Genomic DNA, 19,177 nt, shown 5'->3' with positions numbered 1-19,177 from the left:
AGGTAACATTTGATTGCTTTTATGATATAAATTATTTCCATTGCCAGACTGGCTGGATAAAACTATGGCTTTCACCTTCCCAGGGCTATTACATTTAGTTGTTCATTCAAAGTTTCTTTACTTGAGTATGTAGCAATATTTGATGGGTTTTTTTTAATTTTTCTCAAATGCCCACAGAAAAATGGGCTTCCTGGTTTTTCATCAACTTGCAGAAATAGGTTCGAGCAACAAAATGTGTACAGAAATCTTGAAATGGTTACTGGCCTGAGCAAAATAAGGCTTAATCACAGTCCCATGGAGGGAAATCTTGATTTAAGGACTCAAACAAAAAACTGTCAGAGTGCTAGCAGCTTCTGAATTTGTGCTTCAAGTTAAGCATGCAGCAAACCATTTTAATGTTCAAGAGAGGAGAGGATACTAAAGCAGGATGAACACAGGAACACAGTTTATTGCACTCAGCAACAGCCAGTTGCAGCCACAGCCTATGAGAGTGGTTTGCTACCATGCGGGAGGGCAGCAGGAGCATTGTTACAACAGACCTGCTCTCTCCTCTGCTGATGTTGTTAATTAATTACATTATTGTGATATAACTAAAAAAAACTCAACAAACTCATTGTTGCAGCTTTGTGTGAATACAAGAGTACTCAGTCCCTACAGCTACCAAGACCAGCACCTGACCAAGAGTGTTAAGGGCTGGATGCCTCAGCCCAGGAGGACTGGCACTGGCACAGAGCAGATGTTACCTGTTCCCATACACTCCCAAGATCTAGCAAATGTGAAATCAGATTATCTGAACAGCTCCTGTTTAACTGAGATGCTTTTCCACAGGGCCCTTTGGGCAGATGTTAGTGCTTCCACTTGAGATAGGTCCCACCTGCAACAACAGGATCCCTTAGGAAATGGCTCATGGCAGCTTTCTTCCTCCCTTCAGACAGAAATACCACTATGGGCCAAGACAATATTTAGCTTAAATGAATTTGCAATACTTCTCTGCTTCAGTAAGCTTCTTAATTAATGGGCTGTAGCAAAATTGAGCCTTTCAGGCAAAGGGCAGGAAAGGAGGTGGAGGCAAGACTGACAAAACAGATGAATCTCTAGGATAGATCACACTATTGAGAACATCTGGAAATTGCTGATGTAAAGAAACAACCTATGTTATTAATTGTGCTGAAATAAAAAAGGGCGTGCAATTAACTACATGTAAGTCTGCAAGTGATAGAGTGCAAATGATAAAAGAGTGTCTATATTTTTAAAAAAAGCAAGGGCTCTCAGTATGAGACGGAAGTAAATCTGCTATACAGGAACATTTTAAACTGTCACAGTGTTCAAAGACAGGATATTGCCTCCTACCACTCTACTGTTCCTTATAAACTTCATGGCAGATCTTTGAGTGAGCTAGGATTATTTTTGCAGATACTGTTCCTGGCTTATTGTTTCTCACAGTGTGTCAGAAAAAGATGGGATGAACATGTCTGACTGAAGGTCCTTCACCATCAGCTGAACTTAATAACAACAAAATAAAGACCTTGTGATTTTGTCCCTTTCGTCTTACAGGGATCTGTGAGCTAAACAACTGATTCTTAGCATGGAAAACAATTCATTAAGTTTCTTTATTCTTTACATAGTGACATGAAAGAAGTATTCATGGTTGTTCAGGAATATCTATTTGTAAGAATTTGTGCTCCCAGTCTGTTCCATGTTGCTTCAGACCAAACCAGCATTTGTCGGTTGCTACTGTTTCCAACCAAGTTTAATTCAGATGCACGCACTGGAAAGAGATTTAAAGGCTCATCAGAAGCTGATGGGTATCTTCCCATAATCAACAACTAGGATTGCTCTGAGTGTCTCTTGGCCCTGGTGTATTGCAAAAGGTACTAAGCTTCTATCTCACAGTATATTTATTTATGTTATGATATGGGTATGTCCACTTTCCAATCACCTCATCATTATTTGTTCTCTGGGGTTCTTCCTCCTCCCTCAATAAGTTTCTTTTCTTTAATTTTCACCCTCTTTATACCTCCTTTGCTAGAGACATACCACGTGTTAGCTTCCAGTAGCATACCATTATTTCTTGCTGTAAATTCTTGAGTGTTTGCAGTATGTGTAATTCAGGGCTCCTTTGACCAAAACTAGCAGAAAGAATGAAAAATGTTCATTAATCTCACTACCATAGTGTAAGGTCTTTCAAGAAAATGGCTGAGGTGCTACCAACAGAAAATAAGATTTCTAGACTCTTTAATGAGTCAGGCAGTCCCTTTATCTTGATGATTATAACTTATTCTGAAAAATAAAACACAAGGAAAATCTATGTGGAAAAGCTAAGCAGCTTTTCTTAAGCTGTATGCTCTTCATTAGCCTTTTCAATCATATCAGCCTAAACACTGTTTGATTATATATGAAACAAAGCTTCAGAATATAAAATTTACCTAACTTTTCTCCCAGAGTTTCCAAAAATATTTTGTTTTCACCCGAGTAAAATTTATTTTATTTGTAATCACAGAAAAAAATCCTGTAAAAACTAGGACTATTTTCTTTCTTGGAAAGCTGGTATTGTTTCAGTGACATAACTAAAATCCTTAAAAGTATGCAAATTTTTTTGAACCATAACTGGTTTTGAGTGTATATGAACATACTTATTTACTATTTTTATGCATTTCCTGCCAAAGAGTGATAGTAAATAACTGACTGTATATTGTTTTGCTCTCTGAAGTGGTACTGAATAATTACCATTTCTCAGGTCTTCAAAATCCTTCTGTACATTACAGGAAAAAAAGTTTTCCTTGTTACTGGCATCAACAAGAAATACAGCACCATTCCAAGGAAGCACTTGACCATGGGTATCAAGAGCTAAAGAGACAGAAATGGGCAATCGTTTGCACTGCTGAGGAAGTCACAGCACGGGAGCTGGAAATCACCAACAGAAAAGGAACGTAGCTCTCCAAAATGTTCCTGGTGAAGTCAGTAAATGCAGAAATCTGTCATGCTGTGTTATTACAGGCAACATCTGAGACACTTTAAAAAGTCTCTTTTAAGAGGCATGGCATCAATTACCTTAATAGTTCAGTGGAGTTGTAAGGTGAATGGTAGTTTCCATCATTTACAAGCTGGTGAAATTACATGGTTGATGAGGTCACAAAAGGACTTGGAAACATGCTCAGCTGTAGAGAAGAACTCCTGGTGCAAAGCAGTTTGTTGGGCTGAAAAGTAGAACAGATTTTAAGTCTTTCCAAGCTTTTGGATGCTGCCAGAGCACTAGAAAACTCTTTATAAATCCCTACAATAACTCTGTAGAAATACCGTCTTTTTCTGTCATATTCCTTATTACATCTTCATTATCAAAAGTGAGGCACCCTGAGTGTTGAACAAAGCTCTGCTGTGTAAGACCATTGATTACAGAGGGATTCTGTACTGCTGGAAGTCTCCTAAGACTATAGTTGCAGTGTCACAGAAGAGGCAAGAGCAAAAACCTCTCGTGCCCTTACCAGTTGAAGTTTGCACCTTAATTGACTGCCAAGACTGATTACCTCTTAGGAGCTTTGACTCATCCAGTTCCAAATCAGTCCAACATTAGGGGCTATATTTGGAGTATGTTCTACCTTACAATACAGAATAATACTACAAAGACTAAAGCAAGATTCTGAGTTTCCTTTGAGGCTTACATGATTATGAACAATATTATGGAGTAAATGGGATGAAGGTAAGAAGACAGTGTCAAGATGACTGGAGAATTTATACCTGGTTGGGTTTGGAGAGACAGTGTATCCTCCAGTTTCATCATTAGCAGTTCCAATTCCTCTCTGACTTCCTTCTCATCAGGTGGTATCTGCATTGCAGTGGGAATAAGAACGGTATTGCCTATTCCACCAAGAGAGTTTTCTGTCAGTTTAGGTGGATATGTTTGTTTCTCTTTTGCTTTGTTATGCTGTCCCATAAAGGGTTTGTCACTCTGCGGGGACACTGACTCCAGTGGGTCATCTGAGAACATAAAATCCACTGCAGTGGGAACCTCAGGTGTCTGTAAAAGCTGCATTCTATTTACAGAGTTTGGGAGATTCAAAGATTTCCATTCTGCACATGTTCTGGAAGTAGGCCTTATTTGGGCAGGATTTAATTCACTCTGCATTCTCCTTTCCAGCAGAACATGTGGATTTCTTGGCATTGTATTATGACACTGTGCAAAAGGATGTTCTGATGACTGCAACACAGTCTACAATAGACAAAACACAGCAAATACATTGTAAATATAATTGATATTTCAGTTTGCCAGTAGTACTAAAACAGCACAGCAGAAAATGCTACAAAAATGCTGTAGGAGAAAATCTGTAAGCATTTTTTGTGAAATAAGGGCCCTTTAAGAATCTCAGAAATAATTGTAATGATAAAGAATCACTACAATTGAAAACAAAGATATATTTTTAATAAGATGTCTGTATTACATTCCAGCAATCAGGAATGATACTTTATTTATTCAATGCCAGCACTTTGACTCTCCTCTGAAGAACAGACTGCAATGAAGTATCTAAAATTTCTGTTGGAAACATTTATTGGAATATGCATTATTTTCACTGCAGTAGTATTTAAATGTGCTAACACGGATATCTGTGCTAGATGCCAGATATACACAGAATGACAAGAAAATCCCTACTGCAAAGACCATATCTGCTTTCCTGAAGAGAATAACCTAAGATGATTGAAAATACAAGTGGAAGGTGCATGAAATGGTATTCAGAGTGCTGGGCTACCAGAAAAGCAGTTGTTAGTGTTCAGTAATGGCTCATAGCTGTGACAGCTCTTGATATATATATCACTATACCTTTACTTCTTCCTTCATGTGCTGCAGCGTCATTTGCAAGTTTTCATGGCTTACTCTCAGCCTCTGGAGTTTTGCCTCTATTTCGCAGCTTTTTTCTTCCTGGCAGTTATGAAGAAATTGCATTTTGTCCTTCCATTTATTGAACTGCTTCTTCATGTACCTACCAGAGATACAGGAGGGTGGGATTTGTGCTAGACCAGACATACACAGATATACGCAGTCACGGAAACAAGCAAACACTTTAGCAGAAACTTTATCCCCTTTACTAGTCCAGGAAATTTTTGTCAGCTTTGGGATTAGAGGCAAATATTTCAGGAGCTGGACTGTATCCATGGAATTACCAAGAACATGAGTATTCTAGATGAGAAAATAAGAGAGCTGAGTAGAACTGTGACCAGGACTGAACCTTGCATCTTGTGGTTTTACCTTTTCCACAAAGGCAGCTGCAACAGGAGAGACAGTAGCAGTCCCTCTGTATAGAAGAAAACTACTTATAACAACTCCTGATCTGCAAAAGATTCCCATAACATGCCTGGGCAACAATGAAGTAAAAGCAGCTTCTACTCCTTTGACAGAGTTTCTTCTTGTGGTGTTCTCTGCAGTTTCTTTAATGATACCAATAGCTTCTGCACAGGCCACTTGTCCTTGAAAAAACACTCTGGTTTTTGCAATCAGAAGTAACACCCTCCTATGCACATCAGAGATTTAGAAATTACCTACTCAGAGCACGGTATGACAGAAATACCACCCATAATTCTGTTCTAGTTGTGATTTCTCTAAGAAGTCAGGGTAGAAATAGTTTTGCTTTCCTCACAGCTGAGGTGCAGACAGTAAAGTTTGTTAACCCTACAGTAATAAACCAACTGCTTCATATCACATCTGAAATAGTTATCTGCCTTGCTTAGTTACATTCAGAAGTTCACCTGATTCACTTTCTTTTGGTTATGCTTTGGCCCAGAGACAACAGCCCCATCATCTTTCACTTGAATTATGCTTGATTTGTCTGAATGGGACAGCAAGTCAGGCCATTAAAAATTAAAATTAATACTACAGTGGTCCCTTATAACAACATTTAAAGGCTCTCCACTGTAAAATGCTGTCTCCTATCTCAGAGCCCAGTTCTGTGAGCAGACAGGTGAATGCTGGAAGTTGATCCACAAAAAGGAATAAAGAGCTTCCCATGAGTAATGTGATTCATTCACTCAGTTCCCTGATAAGCTCTGGGTCAGAGCAGCATTACAGGAGCAGGCATACCAAATATCCTCTCAATGATTGCTAATCTAAAAGAAAGCTGAAGATCTTTGCCATATCTCTATTTTCACAAGTGAGAACAGACTTAAAATGAAACTGCAATTGTTTAGCTCTAATCTTGGAGTGCTCTTGTGTGAACTTGGAGCAGCAATTGTACTTGGAATGAAACAGAATAGGAACAGAAGGAACTGAACATACTGAAGGAAATAGAGTAGATACAGGATCAAATTCTACACTTCACTGTAATTCCATCATTTTCAGTTGTCATAGGCCTGGTTATATAGAGAACACATTGATATACAACTACAAAAATGAAGGAGGGGGAGGCAAAAATGGAAGTAAAAGGTAAGCATTGTTGTTCACACACCAACTTCCCCCCTGCCATGTCACCCAAGTGAACAAGCCTCCCAAGAGATTTTTAATTTAGGAATTCATATTTTACAGTGTCAAAACTTTGACTATCAGAAGGAACTTCTGTGATAAACTTTTATAACAACAGTTATTGTAATCAGCCTATTAATCTCTATTTGATGTACAGTATAGTTTTTAGAAAGAAAATCTACTTTGGTTTAAAAGCTTCATGCAAATTATGAAATTTGTTTTGATTAAGCCTTAATCAGAGAAAAATTTGAAAAAGTATGCTATTCTGACATTTTTATGTGGATGAACACCTTTTTACCTAAAAATTACTTTTAGAAATGCAAACTAACAATTGCAGAAATGGTGATGAAAGCAAACCAAAATGTTTTGCTTTGCCATTGTTTTTCCAGTGATCTTTATCTAAGATTTTTGTTGCTGAGTTTTCATTATTCATCCTCATTTGATAGGATTTTTTAAAATCTCAAATTCTCTGAAGTATGGAAAAATCATCTGTCTTCTAGCCCTCCAGCTGGAGCAGCACTGCCCACCAGTCTTCAGTCAGTATACAACTGCATTTACTTACCTGCTGTCACTGTGAATGCTTTTAATGGATTCGTGTATTTTTAATACCTCTGCTTCAAAAGAGGCTATTGCCTAAAACAAAAAGAAGTATCTGTTCATAACTTTATCAACAATAGCATTTCATTTTTATAGGCAAGTTTTATTGTAGGAATGCATGTCAAGTTTTGGATTTGGTCTGTTTTACAGATTAACTAGTTAATTTTTAATTTAATGTATTACACTGAACTGATGCATTGAAGTATTTCTAATGGCTGGAAAATTTATTCTATGGAACAAATTCTTTGATCTATGACAAATTTAAGTGTAAGAGAATTTGTTTGAAATTAGAACAAAATCTATATTCCCAAAAAATTTCTCCAAAATGGAATATTCTGATTTGGGAACAGTCTTTCCCAAGTCCCATAACTGCTTTGAGACAAGGAGATAGAGAGAGAGACTGTATGTAGAAGAAAGAAGAGAAACTCTTGGTCTGTAAATGGAAGTAGCATTCTCTAAACCATGCAGAGAACAGTAGCCCAGAAGTCAAGGAGTCAAACATTTTCCAGCTAAGCTACTTTTGAGGAATGCTATAAGTTGGGCAGGAATCAGGCCTGCCAGGAAATTATGAGACTAAGAGCTGATCACCCAGGACCTCCATACTCACAGATTCTATTAAAAAGCAATCATTGGACTTACTGTCCACATCTTTCCAATCAAAGTGGAAATAATCTGCACTATAAGATCATATAAATTAGTACTAGGAATTCTCAGCCCAGAGAGAAAATAAACAAGAGAGCAATGCACCTGACAGAATCCCAGCACAGGGATGCAAGTACTGTCCTGCTGTTTTCTAAAATGACAAATGCCAGCTGTCAAAATTCTATGTTTAAGCAATGTCTGCCCACAATGTCTCCTGCAGATATCTGCTGGCTGGAACTCTATCTTCAGCTGGGCAGCAGAGTTCCAAAAGACAGATCTTCCAAAGGACAGCACAGGAGTAGCAGCTAAGGGAGTGACCTGACACACAGAGGCCAGTTCTGTGTTACTGCACACCTTGGCTCCTGGGAAGAACAAGATGAGTGGATGACACAAATTGGTTTGAACACAATCCAGCATTCCCTGTATTCTGAGTAAGTGCAGAGCTACCAACACACAAAAAAATTAGAAACAAAAAATTGCTATGTAGTTATTTTTAGCTACACTGTCCTACCCACTCTTTCAGCATTGTTTCTTTGGAGGGAAGCTGGGAATGGATTAATGGAGACGTTTTGTGAATTAGCTATTTTAGTAGGAGTGGACACTGCTCTGAGTTTATCCTAAGAGGGCCCATTCTGTCCTCTTGCTATTTCCATGGTAACAAAAATGGCCTGAGTCTAATAAGGATTCAGGCATTCTTCTTTGACATTTGGTTGCAGTAGGAAGACATGATGGCCTTTTTTACTGTCAGAATAGTAAGAGGACTCCAGACTCATCTAGATCTTAGCGTGCTTCTCTATGACAATTCAAAAAACCCCAAAGCAAATATTCTTCCAGGTGCTTCTGAAGGTCATGGAAGTCCAGGAGTTAGTCACTAATCTTGGGAAGATAACAAATCCAAACCTCACTAAGTTTTCAGATTCCACATTTTTCACCATAAGTGAGGAACTAACAGAAAGGTGAGGCTGCCCATTACATTTTCATTGGAATTGGAAGGCAATTAGATAATTAACTTGCTAGGTCTTCTTCACAGCTTTAGAACTATTACTGCTTTGTGTTTTGCTCACCTGAGCTATTGTCTTGTCTTGCTCTGGTGTCTTCTCATTATTCTCACTCTTCTGCATTACTGTCCTGTTTTCAGGCATGAACCTGGGTGACTCTGGGACACAGTTGTCCACTGGGAAAGACATATTTTCAGGAGCAGGAAGTGATGAAGCACTGAATTCCACAGGAGGACTGTATACCAAAAGGGAAGTAATGAGTAGGGAAAGGATAAGGATTCACATAATTTTGCTACCCAGGAAGATCTAAATGCAGAAAACTAATGCAGTGTAAATAGACAGACAGATGTGCTATTGACTAAGCGAGAAGTAATGTTTACTATACCTGCTGGCATATTCTGGTTGGAAGAATGAAATTCCTGAAAACAAATTCCACTCTCCCAACAGAATCTCAGCAACAGGTTCTTCTTTCCACCCATTTATTCTCAGTGCAATTTGCTGCTTCTCTTTTTTTCTTCCTTTAGCCAAGAGTCAAGTATAGTAGGAATTTCAACTACAAAAAATAGCAAAGTATCCTGCTGTTCAGGCTATCATATGCTAGGAAAAGCCTAGATATTTATCAGACCCACAGTGACACTTGTAACAGCAACCCCAAATTCTTTGTCTTCTTACTACCCAAGCAGCGGATAAGCAAACACCCATAGAATTAAAGAGAAATCTCAATTGCTTCCAGAAAGATTAAATTACATTCAAAATTATTAAATATTGTTTTGTTGCTGAATACAAGAGAGGAAATATTAGCAATGAAAGATGTTTTGCATTTCACCATATCCTAAAAAACAAACACTGAAATAATACTCTCCGTGAGGATCACTGTAACTATCATCAATTGGTCTTAAAATACATAAAAAATGCTTTTCTAACTGAGAACCTACCAGAGTAGCACAGTCCAGTTTTATAAACAGATTTTTGTTCTCCTTCACATAAGGATGAAATTAATTATTTTAGAGAGGACTGACCGTATTTTCCCTATTTCAGCCTCACTGAAGCTTCATTTGGAGAACGTGTGAGATGCAAGACAGTTGCTAGATCTATATACAAATAGGAAGGAATCTCACCCTTTGTATGTTTCTTGTGCTAATGTCCTAAAATCATTCCCTTCAGTTTCTATATCTAAGTATCAACCAAAATCTCACAGCAAGGAAGGAGAAACTATTGGGAAAAATCTCAACATAACCTCCAATGCTCATTATTAACCACTGTGATCTGTGGAAATACAGTAATGACTTTAAATATTAACCAAAGCAAACAAACCAACTGGTCTGAAAGAAGAGGAATGGTGAGATCATCAACTTGCTATTGTGAGTAATTCCACAGGATTGCAATTTAGAGGGCCTTGAGTAGAATGTCTACCAGTGAATGCACTGTGGGTCACACATGGAAAGTGTTCACAGCTAATTTCCAATGGATTTGTCAGAGAGGAGCTGCTTAAAAACCCATGCAGTTGTAAAGGTAGTAAATATTTGCAATGCTTGACAGTAGACTGAATATAAGAAATTGAATGGTGTGAAAGAGACAACATAAGGAAGGAGGAAACAAGACACAAGTCTGTATATTTTATAAGACAACTGATCATTAGGTTGTCAGCATGGTAACCATAGTTAAGCTACAGAACAATGTGCAGCAGCTTCTCAGTTATTCTTTCCTTTTTTAATAGAAAAATCATGATATGCTATCTGTCATAACAAAATTCCTTACTCAAAGGACATTAACCAAACAATATTCCACAGCCTGACATTCAGAAGTTATAAATGCATCTGAAACTGAAACTCACAAAGTTCCTTTGTGAGCAGGGAAGTGCCTCTCCTCCACTGGCTCCAGAGCTGTCCTTCTCTGAGCCTCTTTTCTTCTGCAGCGTTCTTGAAACAGGTTGTTCCTGATGGTGCGGAGAAAGTGCTTTGCATTCACCTTTGCTGACATCTATTGGAATGAGGGATAATAAAGAAGAAAGTGACTTTTCAAACAGGTACTGCCCAGAAACAGACATATTCCAAAGCAAAGGTCCACCTGTTCACCATCTGATGAGGTTCACGGCTGCTATCTGAGCCCTAGAAGGGGAGCTGAGGTGGGTAATGCTGCAGGACCACAGGCAAGAGCAGTTCCAATTCTTTTATGCAAAATACTGCCTGGATCAAAGTCAGGCAGCCTGGAAATGCCTAATGCAGGATTTTGGTAGTTACAATGATTAATCTCATAGTCACAACAATAATTCTGCTGACTAGTATCTAAAGAAGAAATACTTTTATACTTGTATAAAGTATTGGTAGATATAGTCTTCCATGGCTCCCATCCTCCTCTCACAGCATACAGTAAAATACACATTTATCACAGGAGTGTCAGGCTCATGTACAACAACTTAGCTCAGTAGCTGTATTGTTGGAAGACACAAACCAGTTCTGCCCCAGGTGACTAATGCAGAACATGGGGTGAGCCCTGACAGACTCATCAGCAAAACAAAGAAAAGACGCCACATGTCTCCTTGTGCTTCTCAACGTGGCAGTAACATTACCACAAGGTGTCAGCACGGTAAGGAAAAACTCTGCTGATATTTTAAAACCCCACTCAGCAGCAAAATTCCTGATAAAGACAGTGTGAAAACTTACTCAGAGAAGAACAGCACCTGCTAAGAGTCGAAGGTATGGGGATAGCAACTTACTGCTGATTATTTTATGTCCCACTCAACAGACACAAAAATGGTGTCTGTCATAGTGACTAGCTTATCTTTTAAATCTTGGTATAGATTTTGGCCTGTATTGTAATATTTGGCTTATAAAGTAATATTTACAGGGTTAGAGTAGGGCTTCATAAAGGAAATCTAACTTCAGTGATTCAATTGCAATTGTGCAGCAACAATGTGGCTGCAACATCTCTTGCCTTGCTTTATCTCTCTTGCTCTTCCTTCTGGTGCTTCCACTAACACATACTCCCATTCACTCTCCATTCACACTGATTTTAATGCCTCTATTTAGAAACCTCTTCATTAGAAGATCAGTTAACATCTGATTTTCCTACTTCCACACAGATGAAGTATGAGGAACAATATTTGGAGAACTGAACTGTTATTTTTAATGCAGATATTGAGGATCCAGATATAATTTTGCACAATGTTAGCAATAGGGTTTTGTTTTCAGACAGAGAGCAATGAAGTGGCAGGAGTTTAATGCTACCCCAGACAAAGGGTGACTACAAGAGCAGTCTAACAGTCTTTAGTTTTAGTGCAGACAGTGGCTGCCCAGGTATCTTTCACATTAACTGCAGAGGACTGGGAAGGAGACCGGGAGGTACAGTTTTCTCGGGAAATTTTCTTAAGTGCTTTTCAACTCATTTACTGGAACAGAAGGATACTGCTATAGAGATCCACAAAAAACCTCATCTGCTGCTGTGTGCAAGATCTGGAATCTCCTGTTCAAAGGAGAAGCTGGTATTCCAAACACAAATTGCCAGTGTTGTACTTTGCCACTAGTATGATGATAGCACAAGCTGCCCCTGTAACAGAGTCCTGGTATGTGATCTTAGCTGGGCACATGCTGCCTCTTTGTGCTGTAGCCCTAACTGACAGAGACAAATGAGTTAGAAAGGTTTACAATAAAGTGGAAAACTGAAGACATTCAGAAAAGAAAGATATTTCATGCAGGAGTTTGTATCACTTTAGGATTAGTTAATTTCTGGATGAGTCTGTGTTGGGATTGGGATGAAGGAACATTGGGACATTGAGGGGACTTCTCATATGTTTAAGGATTATCTGATAACAGAAAATTGCCATAAAATTCCTTAAGAAGAAGACTTGCACTGGAGTATTTCATAGCTCTACTCAGTTACTTCAGAACAAAACACTCATTCTAAGGTTAGAAGCCTGCTTTTGTCCTTTTCTTGTCTCCCTGTTCCCAGACTAATAATGCTAATACGTCATGGCCGTTTATGGCTAAAACACACATAACTTTCTAATGCATGTAGTTCAAGAATCTGCTGCCTACTTGCCTACAAAAAGAACCACAACAGGGAAATGAATCAGTACAATAAGACTCTACCTGCTCACAGTGCTCCACAACAGGATGTGATCTCTTATGTGGTTTGCAGAGACAGCCAGTGAAAAAGCAGGCTTGGCAAAGGTCAAAATTGAGGCATTTTAAACAGCGATACCTGTGAGGGAATACAAAAAGATTTATTTACTTTCCCACAAGTCAGAACTTGGTGTAAGTAAGCTTGATTACTGGAAACCCATATCCCTGGGTGCTGAAATGCAAAGAAACATCTTTGTTAGAATAATGGCTTTCCTCGGCATTCTCTGAATTCAAGTTATTTGTCCAAATGATTGTGGACTTCTCTCCAAAGCCACCAGTGGTTTTTATCTTATTTGTTTGCCACACTGAAATGCAATCCATGGAAGAAACTGTTGTTCTAGCATCATTTCCCATTTTTCAAATTGTAGTTACAACTTCATATGCTTCTTATGCACCAGCTTCCCTCCATTTGCCGCTCCCATGGAACTGTAATATTGACATAGGATTCATAAACAAAAACTAAAAATGCAAGAAACTAAACCTGCAAGCTTACAATCAGTGAGAACACAGTAACAGTAAAATGCTTTTCTGAGCGTTCTGGTCAAAAGGTAATGGATAGTGTTCTTTTTATACCACTATGCCATTTTATACCACTACTTAAATGACCAAGATGCTAAGATGGAAAACCTAAAGAGCTAGTTAATACAATTTGCTATAGGAAAAATAACTAAGAAATGAGATTCACAGGTTTAATTTGCTTTACCTTTGGACTGCCATTTTACCTTTGGCAAATTTTCATAGTCATGTCTGTGCTAGTAAGCTAAAGAGAAGTATGATGAAGGCTTGAGCATTAGATTGCAGTGGTTCTCTCTATCCTCTTCTCCTGGTTATATAAGATTACATCCAAAGTTTGTTACTTAGTACATCAGTTACAACCTGTAAGGTATGCAAACAATGGTAAGAACTAATTATGTGGATGCTAAAGACTATTGACACACCTGATGCCTGTAATGGGGAAAACTTTGCAGACTCTGCATCTAGCTTGGTGAGAAACCATATCCGTGGCTGATAATCTGTAACATGTAGGGAGCCACAGGAGAACAGCAGGCTCTGATCTCAGCCAAGACAGGAATTTTTCTTCAACAATAGCTGCATTCAGAACCTAGAAAAAATACATGTCTCAAGTTCATACATTTACTTGAAAAAAACTGGTGGTTCATCTACAATCTCTAATAAAAGCTCTGATATTGGATTTTGCTGGCATAAATTTTCCATTCCTGTAAAATGTTACTGGGTTCCAAAGGTTTTGGAATAAATGCAAGAGTCCTCAGTAGTATCTTACTGAGCATCTTTTCTATAGATACAAATCCTCCCATTCTGTGAGACTGATCATCAGCCCTGCTTCTTAAAAGTAGATACTTGGGGATGCTATGTGGTGATACACTTGAAGTTTTAATCAATCAGCAACATTCAGAATAATTTCGCAGGACATCAGAATTTCACTCACCCCATGGAAACAGTCATGAATTGCAATTTCCACACAAGACAGAGTGCAGCCTTCTCCCACAATGGCTGGGATCTACATCAAGAAGAAAGGTTCAGAAACACCTCAATAAAAAACAGATGTTCCCGTCATGCTCTGCTGCAATGGTGACAGCACACAGATGGTGAAGTATCTATAGCAATGTCATTTTACACACTGTTCTGAAGAAAATCCGTTCATATTCATACCATCAGTATGCAGTTTCACAGTTCAGGGTGTGTCAGAATGATTTGTTTCCAACTCACTTACTGTAATGGATCAACATACTATGTATCCACACTATCATACTGAAGGACACTGAGTTTAAATCTCAGAGCTCATTTTCAGATCCCATTTTCAGCACCAGTTCAGCTGGAAATACCTGTATGCTAAGACAACTTGCTGCAATTGCAAGCTATTCTAGTGAGTACAGACATCTGAATTTTGGAGTTGCTTTAGGAATAGTTGTATCCAGCTGTTTGCAGGACCTGTAAGCTCATGCAACACATATGCACAGAGGCATTCACTAATGCAAGTGGTTATTTTGAGGAAAGGGACAGAATTTGTTTCTTTTACCTACTTTGCATGATAGCTCCTGATGTCCACAGTGTCCTATTAACTTCAGTCCCATGAGGTAATCAAACATAAAAAGCATCAATCATGAGGGTTTTTTCCCTCCTAGGTTAGAACACTCCTACCAAATCTGTTGTTAAACAGCACTGCAGTGACATTACCTGATTTAGGTCTGTTAGCAGGCTTCTCAGGGCACTACGGGTAATCAGGGTCTCCTTCCCATCAGGGACAGCATAAAACTGAAATAAAGCTGAACATAAGGGAAACAACCTTTTATCCTGGCAGAGCCTGAACTGTCTTCAAGATATCCTCAAACTGCTATGATAATTACAGTCTAACAAATAAACCCCTCAAGAAAGTTTCACTTTATTATGTACCTAACAGGCTCTCAGTGACTGCTGTGACCATGATTCTCCCTACAGAAAGGGAAAGAGAAGAAAACAAGGAAGAAAGCAATGAACTCATTCTTACAGCAATAGGAAAAATATTTAAATATGTTTATACAAGAAGTGCTCTATTTAAATTGTGAATTGCTAGTTTAAAACCTGGGGTTTCTGTTCTTTTCTGCTAGGCAAATAGAAGTTCTACTTAAACTTTACTATGATCTCTTCTGAGGCTCTTTATTGCAAAGATGGCTATAGATATTGATTGAAAAGCATTATTCTGCATCAGCCTTTCTCTTTAACTAACCACTTGACATAATTGACTTTTTCACAGCAGAGCTGAATTTTATTTAAAAAAAAAAAAAAATTACAATCAAAATTTTCCTCAATGTTCAGAATTTCAGGCAGTGTATAAAATCATACATTTCCCACCTCTGTATTTAGCCAGTAGAGTGTCTCCTGAAAGGGAAATTAAGGCAGCTGCAGCAGATCTAGTTTTGATATACCCTGTTCCAGATCTAGGAAAATGAAATAAGTTACACTACATTCACTGAGAATATAAAGACAAACTTATAAAGAATAGAATGCTATTTAAGAAGAAAACTTCAAAACAAGTATCCTTTTATATGTATAAACCAATGTAACATTTCAGTGACATTTTATGTCTAGAACCCTTTGTCACTGAACATAACTGCAGAGTTAACTGTTCCAAGATACCGTGGAATCATAAAGAAAAAAGACAACATCTCCTTCAAAGACTTCACATTCCAAGTAAAATGTAATTTTACATTTACAATGTAAGTCCTAAAAATTTTCTGCTCTTTTTTGTGGAAAGCCTTCCCAAATACAGTAGTGAATAAAGGATACAATCTGAGTTTTGTATATATCATCAGGCAGCTCCATTAGGGCCCCAGATCTGCACTGAGCTTCTCTTGGGGTGACTACATTTAATTTCACTGAAACTTAATTTAATCAAAAGGATACATGCAGGAGCAGGACATTTAGTTTTGATGGTTAGATAATAAATAATGTAGATTAATTTAGAACCCAATTTTGTGACATAGGCACCTAATGAAAAACACTAATTTTTTAAATGAAAACAATGCAGATATTAATCAGAAACCACAAATCAGGAAATCCTGGAAATCTATATTTAAGATAGTACTTTTGCAAAGCTTCAAAATATCATTACATAAAATTGTCTTCAACAGTCTTTAGATAAATCCACATGGTAAAGCTGCAATATAGTCTTTAAAGTATGAACTGCATGGGAAATTGTTTTTTCAAAAATTTCAAAGAAAAAACTCCAAGACTGAAGCTAAAGTATGCAATCAAACTCCCTTAAGATGTTTATGTAAGCTTATTAATTAAACTACCACACAAACATGGAAAATTTCTATGTGCTCCTCCTATGAAATCCTTTCCAGTGTTAATAGTGGAGAATATCACTCTACAGAGAAAACATGATTAGAAATTTATAAGAAGCTTTTTCTATCTTATATACATATCAAGAAACTTGTAAATTTTTTTTAAAAAGAAATAGCAGCAAAGAGAAAATGACACAGTCCTAAGATAATAGACTAAAAGACCAAGATAGATCTGTCAAGAAGAGTCTTCTAAATAATTTCCCTACAGGACACAAAATTATTGATATCTCTTGATGTTTCTGGCTTTCCTTCTTAATAAACCATTAATTATTAAACTTAATTGATTTTTACAAAAAAATTTGATAAAATGGGACCTTAAGCAGTAATGATGATATGAGTAATGAATAATGATTCAAGAAAAATTCCTGCAGATCACTTACATCTCATTTACTTTCAGTAAAAAACTTGGCTGTGGTGTAGAAGGAAAAAATTTCACCTGTGGTAAATAACTTGTACAATGAACTTAGTCTTTGTGTTTCAAATCTGATATAATCATAAAACAATCTTCCTTTAGTGACTTAACTCATTATTCACCAACAACACATAAGAAAAATACACTCTGTGACCTGTTTCCTTATTATTTTCAGAAATTTTTCTATTCACTAAGCTAGTCAGCTTAGTTATGAGACATCAATTTTGTTTCATAATTGGTAGATGAACTTTTTAAGCTTGAGAAAAATGAATAATGAAAAGTGACTGGCAAATTCCTGACCAGTGCACAGGTACTGTTCTCCAGAGGCAAATATGGATTCTTTCTTAGGAGTGTATCAAAATATCTTGGAAGTCAGAAGAAGAGCTACTCTGTAAAGCTGTTCGGAGAAAAAGCCAGTATGGAGTGGCAAAAGTCTGGATTTCCAGATAGTTTTGGGAACATTTGACCACTGTTTTTCTGATGCAGTTTTGTGCCTCATATTCCTACAGATGAACTAGTCCTAATTTTTATACAAAGCAAAACCAATCAAAATGTGAGATTTTCACACAGAAATGGTGTGTGAGTGGTAGAAACAAACTTAGTCTAGCAATACTTGGGGTGGGAGCTTTATGATCTTTAAGGTCCTGTCCAAAAAAAAAAAAAAACATTCTTTGTTTCTATGGTACTTCACAATGGATCTACATTTATTCTTCTCACCTGTCATACATGGCAATCAGCAGGCTCAATGTGAATTCAGCAGCTCTTGGATCTACCTGGCCTGGTTTTTCTAATCTTGCCCTCTGGAACAGTTTCATCAGCATTCTAGAGATTTGCTGCATGTTCAGAGAAATCTGCTCTTCCCTCTGGCTTTGTTCACTTGATAGGACATGCTGAATCAGAGAAACGTCAATCAAATCCACTGTGGGAAAATTAAAGAAGACATGAATGAGGATCCCTGCCTTTTCATGAATGCAAGCATGACTATTTTTTAAATCAGAAATGCCTAGCTAGGACAAGTCTGTAAAATGAAGCCTAGAACAGTACACCACATAAAAAGAAAACAGTACTTGTATGAATTGGTACTTCCACACTGACACAGAACATCAGGCAGATAAACCACATCAGGGCTGAGACCAGACTAAATATACTCACAGAAGAGAATCCCCAAATGAAAGAAACATGTCCAAGGCCAACAAACTAGTCACCTGCTACCCTGAAGAGCTCACCTGCAATATTGTGCGTTTTCAGCAACAGACTGTTTCAAATAGAAAATTTGAGATTTCCATGAAATTTAGCTCAATATGGAATTTACATCCAGTAATTTCAAAGTGAGCTAAGTGACCAGGACTTCGTTGCACAACTTTCTGCTTGCACTGAATTCTCTCTCTCACTTCAGGCAGGGAGAATGAATACTAACCAGGAGTTTTCTGGTCTATCATATTCTATTTTGCTCTCATAAATTCTTATAGTCAGTCAATGCATTTTCAGTAAGTCATGATTATTTCTAATAAATCAGCTCCTAAGAAACACATTGGCATTTGACTTTTCATGAGCATAATAATACATATAGATTAATAATTGTCATTGATGTCTACATAGCAGTGTTGCAGATTGTAATAATTTGATTCTCTCATAATTTTAGAATTTCACTAATGTATTTCCACTGACATTCAAAAGGAAAAAAAATCAATTTGTATATGAAGCACTACCTAGATCTTAGGTGTTCATAATCAATTCTGAAACTCTAAGGTGGAAAATGAGAGAACAAAGTAGCATAATAACTCATGGTGACAGCAGTACAAATTCTATACAGATTCTCCTCCCTGTCAAAACACAGGATTGTCTTTGGCTACTAACACTGGCAAAGACTTTGTACTGAGCGTAGTTTTAGGGCTGTTCTGTATACGGAGCTCTGAACATCACTGAAGGCCTCTGTGAAAGAAAAAAAACACACATTACAATAGAGTGGTTCATTCAAAACTAACTAAAAATCAAAACAAACCAAATTTGGAGTTTTGAATTGATCGACACTCTGAAGGAAAACTTGGGGGGAAAAAAGAGAAAACAAAAAGAAAACATTTTCTTTTTTTCAAATAACTTTGTGGGGTGAACAGTCT

General features: G+C 37.5%; 1 protein-coding gene across 11 annotated transcripts in view; it reads right to left on the bottom strand.

The window, feature by feature from the left end:
• The window catches only part of DYTN (dystrotelin), a 76,473-nt gene that overhangs the window by 52,708 nt on the left and 4,588 nt on the right, over positions 1-19,177 (bottom strand). For 5 of the 11 annotated variants that reach the window (XR_010080755.1, XR_010080754.1, XM_063400336.1 and 2 more), the window contains exons 3-15: positions 18,918-18,992; positions 17,778-17,979; positions 15,654-15,739; positions 15,000-15,088; positions 14,251-14,322; positions 13,742-13,905; positions 12,771-12,882; positions 10,517-10,662; positions 8,749-8,917; positions 7,008-7,078; positions 4,814-4,973; positions 3,736-4,207; positions 3,052-3,197 (exon numbers count right to left, since the gene is read on the bottom strand). Coding sequence is in view for 9 of the 11 variants with exons in the window: in XM_063400336.1 (XP_063256406.1) it covers positions 3,094-3,197; positions 3,736-4,207; positions 4,814-4,973; positions 7,008-7,078; positions 8,749-8,917; positions 10,517-10,662; positions 12,771-12,882; positions 13,742-13,905; positions 14,251-14,322; positions 15,000-15,088; positions 15,654-15,739; positions 17,778-17,979; positions 18,918-18,992 (1,922 nt within the window). In the remaining 2 variants the exon portion in view is untranslated. Of the gene's footprint in view, positions 1-428; positions 3,198-3,735; positions 4,208-4,813; positions 4,974-7,007; positions 7,079-8,748; positions 8,918-10,516; positions 10,663-12,770; positions 12,883-13,741; positions 13,906-14,250; positions 14,323-14,999; positions 15,089-15,653; positions 15,740-17,777; positions 17,980-18,769; positions 18,878-18,917; positions 18,993-19,177 lie in introns of those variants that run through there. The other 6 variants (XM_063400331.1, XM_063400330.1, XM_063400333.1 and 3 more) reach the window with 5 other exon arrangements.

The sequence above is a fragment of the Prinia subflava genome, chromosome 6 (genome assembly GCF_021018805.1).
Source record: "Prinia subflava isolate CZ2003 ecotype Zambia chromosome 6, Cam_Psub_1.2, whole genome shotgun sequence".
Lineage (NCBI taxonomy): Eukaryota > Metazoa > Chordata > Aves > Passeriformes > Cisticolidae > Prinia > Prinia subflava.
Note: the sequence above shows the minus strand (reverse complement) of the source record. Positions and strands in the feature narration are given on the sequence as shown.